Source organism: Prinia subflava, chromosome 4 (assembly GCF_021018805.1).
Source record: "Prinia subflava isolate CZ2003 ecotype Zambia chromosome 4, Cam_Psub_1.2, whole genome shotgun sequence".
Taxonomy (NCBI): Eukaryota; Metazoa; Chordata; class Aves; order Passeriformes; family Cisticolidae; genus Prinia; species Prinia subflava.
Genome location: NC_086250.1, coordinates 9,138,999 through 9,156,181, shown reverse-complemented (window position 1 = coordinate 9,156,181; position 17,183 = coordinate 9,138,999). Strand labels below are relative to the sequence as shown.

Below are 17,183 nucleotides of genomic sequence, written 5' to 3'. Positions count from 1 at the left end.
TGGACTCTCTGGTGAACCACCAGGTTGGCCTTCCTGCTGAAGCTCTTGCCACACTCTGCACACACAAACACCTTTTCTCTCGTGTGGATTTGCAGGTGGGTCAGGAGCCTGCAGTGCCCCTTGAAGCCCTTCCCACATTCTAGACACTTGAAGGGTTTCTCTTCCCAGTGCAGTTTCTGGCCATCGGTGTCGAGGATGAGCTTCCTGGAGTCTGATTTTTTAGGAGGGGACTCATCACAGGCTGCCCCCCTCTCTGGGCTCTGGGCTTCACATACCTGGGGCAGCTCCTCTTGCTTCAGGTCTTCAGGGAAGCCCTTCTCCTCCCCATTCTCCCCCAAAACGCAGTCCCCTGATGGAGTAAGAGACCCATCTTAACACTCCTCTTTCCCTGAAGCAGACAGGCTGCTCCTTGTAAAATAACTCAATTTCTTATGCCTGCCTTCAGCTTGCACCAGATTTCCTTTTCCCAAAGGGGAACGTAAATTCTAAAGACTGAGAAAAGAAGGGGGAGAAAAGGGGCAAAGGAAAGAAGAGACAGGGAAGGAATGCTTCTCTTCTCTTCCTTCCTCTCCCCATTTCCTTGTACTTCTTCCCTTCAGAGAATGGAAAAACGAAGACAAAGGAAGGAAAGGATTATGCTGAAGCATCTCACCCATCCCAAATACCTACTTTTAGCTATTTGTTCCTGAAGACTTAGCTCAAAAGCTTTCCAGCCTGCTAAATGATCATTAACACACCGTTTCAATGCTTGGGCATTTGAGTGGGGATCTTTCAGCACATAAGAGCCCATATAACCTTCACTAGGCAAGACCAGCAGGAGATTTAGATTGTTTCTCACTTGTGCTAGTTCATATTTACAAAAAAAAAAAGTATTAAATTACGTCTTTTGTAGGTTGGCACACCAGGTTTTTTTCTCTACCACAACACCACTTGTAACTTGTATATTTATACACAAGTCAAGGGGCTCTTTACATATTTTAAAAAAATCAGCTAATTCCCAATTAATATTACAATTGCTTTTCATAGCTAGACCTAACATTTACTTTCCTTGCAATGACAAGCTAAGTAAATTGCATTCGGAAGAAACTCACCAGAAACATTCAAACATGTCCCTTTCTTTCCTAAAGAATGCAACCTGTTTATTTCACAAGTGTATATGCACCATCATACACCCCACAGTAAGATCTGGGTATCTGATCTAGATGAGTGGATCTTAAATTTACAGCTGTTCAGCATTAACATAATTATAAGGATCACCTAATAAACACTTAGCCAAGGTTGATTTTTCCAAGTGTTTTTCAGGTGTTTACTATTAATTCAAGCAGAGGATTTAGCAATTAGCGTCTCTGATCTAGCATTAAAATAATACACATTTAACACAAAAAAAGTTTGTTTAATCCACTTACAAAACCAAACTAGGCTTTCTACATTCAAGATAAAACCCTGCAGGGCAATTTCAGTCCGACCTCTTGGATACAAAGGAATAAAATTCTTAAGTAACATGTCCTTGAAGAGGCAAAATGCTCTGTTTACACGGACACGGCTACCAACATCTAAATAGCAGCAATGAAATAACCAAACTTGCTGAGAGAGGGAGTCCTCTCTCTTACATCAAGGAATTACACCCAAGGGGAGCTTTCTCCCAGAGGGATGAAGAAGGCTCTCTCTGGCAGGAGCACCCATTCCTCAGCTACAACCACAAGGCTGATTGTTCCCCGAGAGCCCTGCAGGTCTCTGACAGTGCCAGGGAACCGCAGAACCCTCCATCCCCACCCGCACCCAGAGCTGGGCACTCACACACCTTGGAGGAAGATCCACAGCTCCCCTGGAGCCTCCTCACCTGTGAGAAACCCTGGGAAAGGGCAGTGTGCTGGCTGCCCTTGGCTCCAGATGAACTGTACTGTCGTATTTTAGACGAGGGGCTGGAAAACCGCAGCAAAAAGAAACCCAGACCACCACTGCAGCCTTGCCTCGGCCTGGCACCCCGGGGATGGCATGCGGTCACCACACTGCCCTGCAGGATTTCACTAAGAAGAGCTTACACCTCACCTGGACGTCCTGCAGCATCACTGCTCCTGGGGCTCTGGAGACTGGAAAGCACAGGCTCCACTGCTGGCTCCATCTAGGAGAGGAGAGGACAAGGAGCGTGGAACCTCTTCCAGGAGCCGGGGGAGGCGGCCGCTGGTACAGCACACTTCGGCACTGCCCGGCCTAGGAGCAGCAAACCTGCCCACCGAGACCCCGGGACAGAGGGGCCACAAAGACCTGAGGCTGGCTGAGTCGTGAGCTTCTTCCAGAGACCAGCGTGACAAAGAAGCGCCTTTTCCTGCGCTCAGTCTCCCTGGGAAGCACCCAGCAGACCTCGTGCTGCAGGTCCACCCTCCTCGCCTGCCCTCGCGTTCCCTCCACGCTTTAATCCCCGGCCCGCGGGGCCGCTCCGCCCTCCCCCGAGCCTGGGCGGGCTCCGTGCCTGCTCTGTCGGGCCCTCGCTTCGCCCCGGCCCCGCTGCTGCCCAGACCCGCCGGCTCTCCCCGGCACATCCCAGCGCTCCTGCCCGGGGCCGAGACCCGGCCGGGGCGGTCAGTGCCGCTCCCCTCAGCCCGCGGGCGGCGGGAGCACCGGGCCCTCCCTCGGGTTCGCCCTCCGGCATCGACACCCCCTGCAAATGCGGCCGGAGCTCTTCGGTGAGTCACAGCCGTGGTCCTGCTCCGGCATCCAGGAGTACGGGGCACAGGAGAGCGCCCGGATGGTTCTGGAATAGCTCCAGGGACGGAGACTCCACACGCCCTCTGTGCAGCCTGATTGCGCAGGGAAGAAGTTCTGCCTCATGTTCAGGTGGAACTTCTGGGCATCAGCTCCTGCCTGTTCCTCTGGTGCCATTGCTACCATATGCAATGAAAATAAATGAAAAGATGACCAGCTCCAGAAGAAGAAGCCACAGTCCTGGGAAACTTTTTGTCTTGGCTAATGAACAAGAACCTGGCTCAAAAACAAGGGAAAATCTCAGTTCTCTATTCCCTGCTGCAGGGCTGAGAGCTGGGAGAAACCAAGAGAGCTGAGGAGAAAAACTGAGAGCCTGATACCTGTGTTTTTTGAAACACAGGCGGTGAAAAATTCCACCACTCCCCCACCTTTTCCAAGCCTAGTTCAAAGCTACAGGACCCATTTCTGGACAAAAACCCAAACAATGGGGATACAGGACCACAGAGTCACCCAAGGACTGATCCAGCCACCCCAAAGAGGAGCATAAACCTTCTCTCTTCTGTCTTGGGGATGATGCAGGGCTAGCCCAAGAGGATGAACATCATCAGAGAAATAGGGAGCGGCTTGAGTTGGGAGGGACCTTAAACATCATCTCATTCCAACCTCCTGTCATGGGCAGAGACACGTTCCACTGCCCCAGATTGCCTAGAACCCCATCCAACCCAGTCTTGGACATCTCCAGGGATGGGGCAGCCACAGCTTCTCTGGGCAACCTGTGCCAGGGCCTCACCACCCTCACTGGGAACAATTTCTTCCTAGTATCCAATCTAACCCTCCTCTCTGTCAGTGTGAAGCCCTTGCCCCTTGTCCTGTCACTCCAGGCCCTTGTCAAGAGTCTCTCTCCATCTTTCCTGTGGGCTCCCTTCAGACACTGGAGGGCCACAATGAGGTCACCCCAAAGCCTTATCTTCCCCAGGCTGGACAATCCCAATTCTCTCAGTGTTTTCTTATAGGAGAGGTGCTCTAACTTTGTTTAGAGAACATCAAATAGCTGCATATTAACAGATCCTGGGGGCTCTTAGAGATAACAGACTCCTAAGGCAACAAGACCTCTGGGCCATTCTGGTTTTCCAGCTGTGTCATTTTGGCTCATTGCAGTTGTTAATAAAGGATTGTGGAGGGACTCACAGTCTGTATTTCCCATTTCCAGACACCCTCCTTCACTGTGCCAGCCCTTTTCTGCCCTGTGGGATCATGGCTGCTCCTCTCAGACCTTCTCTCTGTTCGTACACACACCAGGGCCATGGTGCAGCTCTTGGACAGCGACATCCTGCAGCTGAGGGCACAGTTTAAGTCCCCCCTGCTTTCAGTGGTAGCCACCCCTTGGTGCTGCTCTAAACCAAGGTGATTATTTTCTTTAACTTCAGGTTTTCAGGCCATTTCCCCTTACTTGTCAGGATTAATATTGGTTTGGGAAGAGCTGGACTCCATGATCCTTGTGGGTCCCTCCCAACTCAGTACATGCTGTGATTTGATGACGTGACCTTGTTTTACGGCAGTTTCAGGTGCTGCTCATTGGTTGAGCTTTTGCCTTTCTGCAGTTGTGTGCTTTGGACAGAGGTATCCCATCCACAGCAACAGCCAGTATTTTGCAATAAACCAGGATTATTTTCCCTGGATTTCACAGTCCATGATTTAGATGAGAATGAGCTCGTTGCATTCGATGCTGTTGGTTGTCAACAGATCTTTATGCAGCATCCTAATAAATCACATTCTAGCGAAGTCTGTTCTTCCCTGCAGGGAAAAATGGAAGCCTGGTTTCAACATATTGGAAGTTGGTGAAAGGATTAATATTCCCACTATCTAAATGGCCTATAGAAGTGATGAGTGTCACAAAAGAATTAATTAAGAAAGAATTATTTTCTTGGCTCAGAGTTTGAACTGTGTGACATGATAGCCTGTAAGACCACCAAGTAATAGAGGTGCAAAAAGGACTGTGAAGAGTTTTCTCATTCATCCCTCAAGTTCACTAAAGAAAGCAGTGCCTCTTCATGCAAAAATAGTGTGTAAGTAATAAAAGTGCCTGTTATAATACATGAGTAGGTTACAACACATTGCTATGGTATTTATCATTTTAAATGCTTGAGTTTGGGAAACTAATAATACTCATTTGTATAAAATCCTTTCAAGACTGGATCTCAAATTAGACAAGCCCATATTAGATGGCCGTGCAAGTATTTTTAATTTGAAAGATAATTTTCACTAACTTTAGGAGCCTTGGGTTTCAATTTAACAGGAACATTCTGAGTTCTAACCAGCCCGGTCCCCTGCACTGCTCACAGCCTTCCCACCTTGAGGTCAAGGTTTTAAAAAGCCTGCTCTCTATCCCAGCATTCAGATCCTCAATGGCATTACACATCATGTAACTTCCCAACTTAACACTGAATTGCAAAGTAAGTATTGTGATTTTCTGTCAGGTTTTGCATTAATTTCGTAGTGTTCTTGCCTCAGCTTATTCGTGAGAATGATCATGTGAGATAAAAACCTTTTAAAGAACAGACTGTATGCCATCTCCAACTCCTCTGCTTTTAACAATGCCTCTCACTCTATTGTAAGAGAAAATTTGATGTGACATAATTTGCCTTTGGAATTCTACACTATTATTCTTTTCCTTTTTAACTGCTGTGGGACTGCTGAGTATTGTTCCTGTACTGAAGTCAGGCTCACTAAAAATAGTTCCCATGTTCCTGTCCTCCTGGATTTCCTCTGTCTTCTTCAATCTTGTCCATCTTTCCTGAGCTCTGCAGGATATCTACCAGCCTGCCTCTGCTTGCTCCAGCCTAAAGGTGGCATTAAAAAATCTAAATTAAGTCCTCTGTAACCTCTTCCCTGTCTGCTCTCAGTTCTTACCCTTTTGAGGCTGATGTTGTGCTTATTACATAATTTATGCTAATCTTTCCAGCAAAGACACAGAGCTTTTGTTGGTTTTTTGTTGTTGTTGTTTTGGGGTGTTTTTTTGGTTTGGTTTGGTTTTGTTTTCCTGTCAATAATATTATAGAATGTTTTTGGACTGTTCTGTGTTCCAGTTATTTTCTTGCTTGGCTGTACTTTCTTTTGTTTAGTTTTTTTTTATTATTATTTTTTTATGTAATCTGACCTACTTGTCATCTTCTTCGCCATTCCTGTTCATGATTTCAGACCAGTAGGAAAATTTGTGGCTTGTCAGATTTACTCAACCATTTTTTCCCTTTCTCTAGTAGGAGGCAGTGCATTTTTAGCAGTTTCTTAAAGGACATTTTCATGCACATCCCCACTAGATGTTCTCCAGGCATTTACCTGCCTTGGCATCTTACTCCTGGTTCTCTGAGACTACAGACACCTGATTTCTGGAGATAAGTGTCCTTTCTGTTTTGGTGCATATCCAGTTCTCACCATCTCTTCAGCAGAAGTGAGGAACAGGATTTTGTCTTGCTTTTTGTGCTCTGGGGCAGTGGATGTTGCCTGGGATCTTTTCTCTCGGTATTTTGTCTCACTTCTAATAAAGCAAAATCCTTGTATTTCACAGTTATCACAGGATCACTGATATTGAAAAAGACCTCCAATGAAATAAGCAAAACTTGTCAATGTTTAAAATCCTTGTTCATCACAGCAGATGAGTGTGTGGCTCTCTCCTGGCTCTGGACGGGCTCTGGGTTCATTCAGCTTCCTTTGCTGTGGTATCCATTCCATAGGTAGGACGTGAGTCCAGAAATCCAATTTATCGCTGTTCCACAGCACATTCCACAGCCAAATCATCCTGGGAGTTAAAAACTGGGACCTGTGGGCTCAGTTCTTAATGAACACAAGTTGTCCTTAACTGAGGGAGAGGGGGGAATTGAAAATTGACTGGGATGCCTTCCCTTGAGACCTGGTGCTTATTCTGTCGCGTGACCCACAGTGTATCAGCTAAGGACTTGTCCTACATCATTTTCTTCCTCCTCCTATTTTTGCTTCCCTTAAAAACTGAAGATTAATGCATTTTTCTTCATTTATTTAATTGATTATTTGCCTTGATAATAGTGGGCAATTAGAATGTCAGAAGAAAAGCTTCAAATATTGAAGTCTGCAGGTTGACCTTAAAATCTGTTCCTTGGAAAGAATTCAAACTTTCTTGCTGATGGCTTTAATTCACTGATGCATCTTAATGGAAAATTGATTTTTTTCTCCATGAAGATCACATTTACATATAAAAAATGGAAAATGATATATTAAGGAAAGATTTGCTAACAAAATGAAAGTGGTGTCTTTGATGTATGCCCTGGATTTCAGGATTGAAAATAATTTTCATTAAGCAAAGGACCATGGTAATGCTGTGTCTTTTCCTCTCATTGAAGTCTGCTGTATTGCAAGGAAGTGAGAGATAATTACTAGACATTATCTACTCCTTGCTTGACAGAAAACTAACAAAATGAGGTGAGGTCTCTATACTTAAAAATAAAAAAAATTGTGTAAAAACTAAAAAAATGGGATGTTGTTCAGGGAAGTTGTCTGGGTTACTCCCAATTTTCCTTTGCTGCAGACCTGCCCCTGTGGGTTTGAACAGGGCACTCATCACAGCAGGACCTCCCAGTCTTCTGTATCGGGGTTATAAGGCTCGCTCGCTATCGCTGCCTTTAAAATTTGAGTTTCCGTCCTGCAGGTGGGGCTGCCGTTCCACCGACAGCTGTGCTGCAGATGTGGAGAGGTCGCCTCTGCTCAACGGCGATGGCCAGCAAGTAATCACCTCAAGTAATCACCTCCTCTACCAAACCAAGCAATGCAAAGTGACCATAGCTTTAAAATATTTCATTTTATTAAATGTTTCAAATAACATAAACATCATATTAACAATTTTATGGCTGAGGTTCACGTAATTTGTGGTTTGATAATTTTATCTGCTTCGAGAGCTCAAAAGGTTACGCCTTAACATTAGAAACTCTGTAATTAAGATTTATAACAGGAAGTTGTCTCGTAGCTAACAAGAGGATAGAAATAGCAGATAGAACCATAGAAACTCTGGACAGTGGGAGAGTACATATTTTACTATAAACTGGGGTCTGCCAAGATCATGTAAGGACAAGAAACCTTTTTTAACTGGCTTCAAGTTCATCTGAAAAAAACAATTCATAGTTGGCATTTAAGCAATAGAGAAAAGTGGGATAGTACATCTTTAATTATTCCCCAAATACACTTTATTTTTTGGATTTTAATTCTCTGTAAGTAAATCTGTACCACCTTCATACCAGTATTTAGCACCATGTAATGGGATGTTCACCACTTACCTTTTGGGGAATGTTATTTGCTCCGTGCTAGAATAAGGGGTCCAATTGTACTAAAATTGTACTGAAAGTTCATCCTTGCTTTCAGCGGTAGAACGTCAACGCTGGCAGAGCAACAGCATGCTTTCAACCATGAAGCTGTAGCTTATTTACAAACAAAAGGATGCCCCCCTCCCTCTTTTCCCAGTTGCTTATTCATGATAATGACTCGATTAACAACTACAGGTTAGGTTCCCTTTACACTGGAAATGAGGGTATGTTTTAGTCGCTTCGTCGTGAGCTGAAGTGGAACAGGGCACGCTGAACAAGCACAGCCTGGCACTTCAGGATGAGCTCCACTGCTTTTACCACGTCTGTTGTCTGTGCTGGAAGATGCAGCTGTACACACAGGCAGATGTACTCATGTTTCCTTAGAAAATGTAAAAGAACACGTTTCTGCAGGAGGTGGGTAATGGGCCAACAACCTGTGATTTATCAGTGGGTCTGTTACTCCTCCCTCCCTACTGTGCAAGAATTGTTTCTTAACAAGGAACAGAGGGTGGTGGAGGGGTAAGAAATTTTATTTTTTAATAACAGACATGCTGAAGATAAACAGTTTTGGTTGTCATTCAAAAGGCAGTTAAAACACAGATTAATTGTAGGGATTTGTTGTGGTTTGTTTGTTATCTCTGTTTAATTAAAAAAATATACTCGTTAATTGCAAGCTTCTGCCCATTGCTGATGGTGAAATGATATTCAGTGTTTCTTTCAGATATTTCCCCCAAGGCTTGGGTTTCTTCAGAGCACAAACAAATCCACACAGGAACATGAAGTAAACCATGAAACAGCCACTGCTTGAGGTGAGATCAAGTTCATATGCCCAGCTCCCCATGATGACAGTCACAGATGGCACTCAAGGGCTGCTGCCCACATCAGCCCCTGCACTGAGGCTTCCTGAATTATGTCTGTGCTTCGGACAATCAGCTGGAAACATCTCAAGCCACAAGAAAATGGATTAAAGATTCAAGTTCGCCTGCATGTTACGCGTGTGTTAAGACAAGCTAACAGCTTGATCCGCCCCAGGCAAGGCCAGAGATCTGGAGCCAGCTGCTGACAGTGCTGTGTGGGCCATGAAAGGTCTGCAGAAGAGCAGACACCATCTGCAACAGCTTTCATTTCCAACCCAAACAACTCCTGCTGTTTTTTTGGGGCTGAGTAGCTTTTCTGTGGCTGTTTCTTTCAGCAAAATGCTGAAGAGTGTTAAAATGTCACACCACCACTGTTCTGAGTGCAGCACCTTTTTGTGTATTCAGAAAACCAGGTCTGGATATGCTCAGGGGAGCAAAAAATACACCTCAGACTTGTGGGGACAATGCAGCCTGTGCACACAACTGTGAATGCCTACAGGCATATTGTGAGGAATTCCTGGCATTAGCAGGGAAGGGGAAGAAAAGGTGGGACACTTTACTCTCAGGAGGGCTGACTGATGTTCATGTAGCAGCTCTGCACCTTTGACTTTTCTGAGACCCAAGCTTTTGTCTGTCATGTGTGCAGCCCAAGACTTATGATCCCTTTTACTGTTGCTTCTCTTTGTCCATAAGGCAGGCACTTAAAAAGACTTTCAGGGTAAGTGCTGAACTTATTTCCTAATGTTTGAGTGGAAGTTTGTTTCAAAGTGATCTCCAGTTTGGTTTGCTTTGTTTTTTAGCCTTTCCTATGAGCACTGCAAGCTGCCTGATGACCCGATTATGTAACTGAGGGAATGCACTCCTCCTGGAGGAATCCCTGCAGCAACCTGCCTCAGTCCCACCCAGGCGGTGAAGTACAATGCCACAACCTTCACCAAAATATTGCTGTGGCAGCACTGAACAAGGGAACGTTGGTCCCCAGCCCCTGACTGCACAGCTCCAGGTTTCCCAGGTGCTGACACCTAGCACAGCATGCCCTGAAGCTGCAAAACACACACACAACAAGCAGTTTCACCACAGGAAGCACATTTCCACAGTAAAAGCTTCAGAAATTTGCATCTTTTTAAACTGGGTGCTTGACCTATTTAAGCACAGATCAAAAGCAGTGTGTGACAAACACAGAGGTCTATGGCAGGCAATGCCAGAGCCCTGCCATCCTGGACATCACATTTCTGGTCAGGTTCTGCTGCAGGCATCCTTTGGCAACTCCTTGGAACCAGACCTCTGGGGAATACGTGGCAAGATTAATTCCTTCAACCTTTAGGAAGATTTCTGAACCAGCCTGAAGTGCTCAGATATAAATACACTGTCATCATTTGCTCTCACCTTCACTACCAAAACCAAGTATAATTTTTGAAGAATGCCAGGTTTGTAAATACTCTCCTCAGCACACAAAAGAGCAAATGTGTCACTTTGTTGTGTTTTTTGTGTAGCATTACTTTTTCAGACAACTGGCATGACACAAGACTAGAGAAACTGGGTGCTGCCTTGAAGACTGATCATCTTCAACGTGCTTATTCAGTGTTAGCCGAATAAAAAAATGTTTTGGTGTAAGATTTGACTCTGAAAATCTGGTAACAGTAAATTTGTTGCTGTTTTTGCACCAGCTATTTGAAGAAGGCTCTCTCTCTCTCTTTCTGCCTCCTGTAGGAATTTATAATTGACTACAAAAAACAAGGATCTCCAACAGCCATAAGCATTGGGAAGGTCCTTGGCTTCCTTTCTAAACTGCATTTTAATTCTAAAACTCTGAAAAAATCAAATTCTGAAAATTCTGAATTGCTGGACAAAGTACATTACCTTCACAGTTGCCTGACTGTTCTTACAGAGAAGTCAAAGAATCACAGAGCTGCTTAGGTCAGAAAAGACCTTTAAGATCATTAAATCCAACATTTAACCTATTCTCAAGAAAAACAACTTTCAGACTTTTTAATGGCTGCTGACAGGAGTGGCAGCAGAACAGGCCCAATGATGTTTCTTCCATGTGTGTCTTTACACTTTCTTTGCCACTGGAAATTATCAACTGCAAAGTGACTTAGCTGTAATGAAAGCCCAGTATCAGACAGGTTTTCAGCTACATGGTGAGAGATTTCCTGCAGGAGAAAGAAAGACCTATACTTCAAAAATAATGACAGGTTTCTGTATTCTTCTTCCAATGTTTATGAAGTCTTCTTTTCATTCTCAGGGTTAACACAGCATTTTTCAAGACCCCAAAAATGTTCCAAGCAAATGTGATAAATGCAAGACCAGGAATTTTTTTAATAGACTGAAACCTTAACCACAGGGAGAAAAGAAGACCTCTCTGTAAGAATGCAGCTTGTGAGTGAGCAGAGTTAACACAGGTGCATGAATTCTATGTGTGTCTTCAGGTGTGGCTTGAAAGCATCGGTCCCCAGCAGCAATACAAGATCTGAAAACTGTTCCATGTGTTAACTGGCCTCATGTGACTGATCTTTCCCCTTCCTAAGTTTTGAAAAGGTGCAATCTTATTTTTTCAATAAGGTACCATTTCACTGAATGAGAATGAAGGAACAGCTGCTTTAGGAAGACCTCTTACATGTTAATTTCCTTGGCTGGGTCTTCTCTGGTGGCATCTTTGTCTTCCAAGGTCGTGCTTTAAATTTGCCTCTTTTGAGGAAGAAGATGGGATTAAGAGAGCCTAGAGAGTAGTAAGTGGGAAGACAATGACTTTGGTTAATCCTTACTCTTGCACATCAGACTCTAGATGAGGGGTCCCCTCTTGAGCTGTTCCTAAAGCTTCAGTTATGGCTTTAAAAATTGGCCCGGTCCTATGGAAGAAAGACCACCATGTATTAAAGCATTAGTTAAAATTAAAAAGGTGAGCATGTAACAGTGCACAATAAATGGCAGCTGCTGTTGGAGGGAGTGGATTTTTCTGCTACTGTCAGACCCCGATGCCCACAGTTGCTGATTAGAGGAGATGGAGGTCCTTCTGGAAGAGGCTGGTTGCTGATGGATGGCTTCAGTGCCTGAGGGTGCTGGATGCCCTGAAGTAGGACAGGAACTTGTAGCAGAGGCTCACCACAAAGTACCAGATGTTTCGAGCCATCTGCGACCTGGCGATGAAGATGCGCCAGATGATCACCAGGAGGGTGGTGTTGAACGCGTATCGGATGTTCCTCAGCCTGGGAAAGAGGAATCAGGATCAGGAAACACACAGATGACAAGAAGCTCACCAGTCCCTGGATTTCCTACAGGTAATTCAGGAATAAATCCTATTTACAAGCAGTCCTGGGGCTTTTTGCCACTCCTGTTTTAGTGGAGACACTGTGCTGGAGTCCTTGGTCCTGCCAAGGACTGTGCTGAAGCTGGAGCACAGTGAATGGTTCATGGTGCAGGTGGAAGAGCTGTTCTGGAATTCTCTCTTGTTCTGTACGCTTGTTTCAAACCAGAGCAAAGTTGTATGGAGAGGTTTTTCTTTAGGACAGTCTGTGTCCAATGTTTTCTGCTTTGCTTTCATATGTTGGCTATCTCTCACTTTGCAGGATTTGGGGCAGCTAGAGAACCTTCACAAGAGTTGATAAGCAAGGTTCTCTTATTTGGGTGAAACCCTGTCTTTGGAGTTGTGAAATTACATAATGATCATAAATGGGCTTCACTGCTGCAATACTGCACCACTGTGATTTCTTATTTTTTGGGTGAAGTGAGTTAGTTTACAGCATCAGTTTCAGTGGTATTACTGAATTTTTCAGATCCTAATGATCCTGTCTTCTCTCTGTCAAGCAAAAGTTTCTGCAGTTCTCTAATTCTCATTTTCCCAGTGCTTGGCCAAGGGAAAAAAGACACCTGAAGACCTCAAGACTTGTTTCATTTTTATAAGAGCCCTTTTATTTTGAGGTAAACTTTATCACTGCACCACAGCCCATGGTCTGAGGCAGTCAGTAGCCCATTCCTGAGGTCCTTATAAACCTCCTAAAAATGATCCATGAATGATGAACTAGTTTAGGATTCCTTTCTATGCCAACTATTCCCTTATTCTATGTTTGTAAAAACTGATAAACCACTGTGATGAGAAATAAGCTAGTTATCTCCATTTTAATCAATAACAATAATAATTTTGCTACGTAGCCAGCCTTATTTCCCCCAAAGGAGCTCTTATCTTTGTCTCTGGGTGTGACTTACTTGCGTAGATGCTGCTTTGCTGCTGGAATGCCAGCCATGTCCTCATTTAGCAAGTACTTCTTAGCACCTATGCAGTAGCTCTCGATGTACTCTGACCAGTGCAGCTGGCGAACATCAAAGTTGTATAACTGCGATTTAAAGACAAAGAGTGGAAGCTGAACACCAGAGCACAAAACCAGTTCACTTGAAGCATCAATTCTTCATTGAAATCTGTTCCTGACAAGCCCCTCTCTCTGAAATTCTCAAAGCCACTGAGCTCCCAAGCACTGCCAGATTGTGTTTCACAGCTGCTGATTAATGTCCCACCCAGCTGGGAAATCTGGGCAAAGCAAGCAGAAATGTAGTGCTATCTGGCAGAAAATAAAGGTGTTTATCTTTCAGGTGGCAGCTTTTCCATAAATACATGTATTTGTACACACACACACACACACAGAATCATGGAAGAAAAACGGCATTCCACACAGGCAAATGAATTCAAATAAAAACCTACATGCAGTTTTAACGTGTCACCAGAATTATGTGTAAATAAATTAACTGGACATTGAGTCAACAGGTGCCTCTGCATCAGTGTTACTCTCAGCTGTGCTGCATTCTCTTTTGGTAGCTAGATCAACAGAAGTGTAGGAAATGGGTTAATTTGACGGCATAAACAAAATCTCGTTGTAGAGCCAACTACCCCAGTTCATTTTAGGAGCTCATACTGGACAAATTGTTAGCAAGTTCTCAGGCACCTGTCTGTCTCTTAGAGCAAAGAAAGGCTTTGTAGAGAGGAAGAAGTTTTCACAGAATAGGCTGGGTTGTAAGGGACCTGAAAACATTCTCCTGTAATAACTGGAGAACTCCTGAAATAAATTAATTCACATTAAAATCAATTACAATCATCTAGATATCATTTAAAAGCTCAACAATACACCAAAATAATTGCTGTAGATGAAGAGAATCTGAGATTAGCAACCCACGTTCAAGACATTTACCTTTTTGTCCTCTGTGTTAAGGTGACTCATTAACATATTCATATTATCTGAAGACCAGTTCCAGGACTGGGTGGAGAAATACTGCAGGAGTGTCATGGACTTGTGCAGCCGATTGATGATCTTCATCATTCTGAAACAAAGGGGGGCCATCAGAGGTGAGCAGGAAGTCTGACCTTATACAGAAGCTGGTGGTTTGTGTTTCCACCAATCCAGGTGAATAAACATTGCAATTCCTCCTGAGCACTGCCCTGCTGCTCACTAGGCTGAGAACTTGCTCAGCAAGTCTGAACTGCTCCAGCTGAGCTCCTGAGCCTAGAGCTACCCAGCTTTTATTGTTGGCTCCAACATGGGAGCAAATGTGTTTGCCACTGATGTCCAGCTCACTGGTCAGACCTAAGAGTTAGAAGCTGCATCTACCTCATGTACTGCTGTGGAAGGAAAAACCCATCTGAGCTACCGTGAAGTCTGCACACAAAGGTACAGAGCTTCTGTTCCCAAGGTGGATACTTCTCTTTCTGCCACTTTCTTCTCTTTCTGGAATTCTCTTCTGCTCCCAGGCCTGAGTTGTGTACTGGAGCAAGGCTCTGACTTTTGGCATTAGCTCTGGTATTTGGTGACCACATCTGCAGTATGGACACTGAGAAATCATTTGCTCAACTTCAGTTTTCAGACAGAACCAAAGAATCACAAAGTGGTTTGGGATGGAAAGGTCCTTAAAGATCATCTTGTTGCAACCCCTGCCATGGACAGGGACACCTTCCACTAGCCCAGGTGCTCCAAGCCCCATCCAACCTGGCCTGGAACACTTCCAGGGATGTGGCAGTCACAGCTTCTCTGGTCAACTTGTGCCAGGGCCTCATCACCCTCACAGGGAAGAATTTCCTCCTATATAATCTGAATGTACTTTCTTTCAGTTTGAAACCATTCTCCCCATCCTATGATTACATTCCATAAGAGTCCCTCCCCTTCTTTCCCACTGGTCTGCCTAAAGTACTGAAAAACTGTTACCAGGTTTTAATAGGTACCCATGTGCCTTCTCCATCCTCAGCAGTCCTGGCTGTCTCAACCTGTCCTCACAGGAGAGGTGCTCCAGCCCTCTGACCATCTTTATGGCCCTCCTCGGGACCCACTCCAACAGCTCCATATCCTGGTTGTCTTGCTTCAGAGGCATAACTGCTTAAGGACTTGGGAAATGTACGTTCAGGTCCTCTCATGTGTCTTGGCCTTTTCTTACTGTTTTTTTTTTTAATATAAAAGTGGATGACAGTAATGCTGTCCTACCCTGCAGGATTATTTTAGTTGTCCCAGTGGTCATGAGTAAAAAAGGCCTCTGGCAGTTGTTTTAAAGTGTGATGTACAGGGCTCGGTCAATTCTGAGAGGACACCACATCCTCTCAGCCTGGGTAAGGGCAAGAGAAAACATTAAAAGGCTGATTTTTGTGGAAAACAGAGCTCTTTTATGTGAAATATTGAGCTGCCCAGAGGGTCACAGAGTTGCTGTGACAAATCAAAGGCGGCAGTCTGGGGGAGAATGGTGCCAGGCTGGCCTCTCCCCACGCAGCCGTGACTGCCACGGCGATAAGCACTCAGCAAAGCACAGAGAGACACAATGAGTGCATCAGCTCAGAGCAGGACTGCAGCTCACCCACAGCAACTGCAAAGAGACTAAAACCTTAGACAGGCACTCCTTCTTAAAGTGGCTTTCATTTTAGAATCAAAGCAGACCATCAGATTAAAGGAACCTTCATTCTGAATAATTATGTGCACGTTAACTGAATGCAGTTTATCTGAACTGGTTTAAAATTATTTCAGATTAATCTTCCTGTGCTGGGCAAAGCTTTGTGAATGCTTTATATATTTTAGGAACTTGGGAAAAAGAAATTATGCAGCTAGATTGGAAAGATCTGAAGCTGCCCCTCAATCTGACTCCCCAAAATCTTTAAAGTGCTTAGATTAATGGGAACTGCCAGAAAAAGAAAGGATAAGAGAATAAATTCTTTAGTGTATGGAAAAAAATCTTCCCTGTGAGGATGGTGAGGCCCTGGCACAGGTTTCCCAGAGAAGCTGTGGCTGCCCCATCCCTGGAAATGTCCAAGGCCAGGTTGGATGGGGCTTTGAGCAACCTGGGCTAGTGGAAGGTGTCCCTGCCCATGGCAGGGTGAAACTGGATGATCTTTAAGGTCCCTTCTAACCTAAATCAGTGTGTGATTCTATGATCTGAAGAGGTGTGTGTGAAAATCGTGTTTCATGTCAACTGCCTGAGCTCAAATGTTGTGACCATATTCAAAACACTGACTAATAATTTGTATGAAGGAAAGGTCATCTGAAAAACGTCAGCTGAGTAGAAATATGGCAAAGATTTCTTACAGGAGGTCTCATCCTCCTCTGTGGAGGAACTGAGAGGAATAAATCGAGTATTGGCTCTCACTGTAGCCACACTTCAGATATGCTTTTTGTCTTCTAGAAAACTGTTTACAGAAATGATTTCTTTATTTGCTTCTCACAGAGCCCTGCATGAGCAGATCCTCAGGTGAGACAGGACTGCCCCAAGAGACTGGTAAGGGTATAAACCACATTATGCTCTAAGTCATGGATGGATGTGCAGCACTCACAGGAAACCACTGAGGGCAGTTTTGCTTGATATCTGGAAATCTATGTGAAATGAGCTTACACCTAAAAAGGCTTTTTTTTTTTTTTTTTTTGATGTGAATTACTGCTCTTAGACCATAAAGGTCTGGTATTCAGGTAGCTGGGAAAAGAAGAAACAGTGAGCTGCTACTGTGTTTTCTACCACACTGCAGCAATACCTGCATGAGCTGAAGTAGTGTGTAAAAGAAAAGGAGAATTATATGAAAAAAAAAGAAGACTTGGAAAACTCTCAACTTCATTGATGAGCCTTCTTTGCTGAGGCTGCAAATCTTAAAGTTCAGAAGATCATGCTGAGGTCAGTTTGACATTTAACTACAGCATTGCAGGCAGGGTCCACTGGTTAATTATGCCAATCAGCTTCATGGAAAGAAATGTCAATTGTAATGGCAGTGCCAAGATCTTAGTGCTGCCCATTTCAACTAAGATTGCAGAGTCCAGCCTCATTTTCAGTTTACCTCTGTTTCTAGGAT

At 44.3% G+C, this 17,183-nt stretch overlaps 1 protein-coding gene across 6 annotated transcripts in view; it reads right to left on the bottom strand.

Annotated features, from left to right (window-relative positions):
* Positions 1 to 7,516: 7,516 nt before the first annotated feature.
* The window catches only part of FAR2 (fatty acyl-CoA reductase 2), a 121,382-nt gene continuing 111,715 nt past the window's right edge, over positions 7,517 to 17,183 (bottom strand). For all 6 annotated transcript variants that reach the window (XM_063395375.1, XM_063395376.1, XM_063395377.1 and 3 more), the window contains exons 10-12: positions 14,065 to 14,194; positions 13,091 to 13,218; positions 7,517 to 12,093 (exon numbers count right to left, since the gene is read on the bottom strand). In XM_063395375.1, coding sequence (XP_063251445.1) covers positions 11,931 to 12,093; positions 13,091 to 13,218; positions 14,065 to 14,194 — 421 coding nt within the window. In that variant the 3' untranslated portion in view covers positions 7,517 to 11,930. The remainder of the gene's footprint in view (positions 12,094 to 13,090; positions 13,219 to 14,064; positions 14,195 to 17,183) is intronic.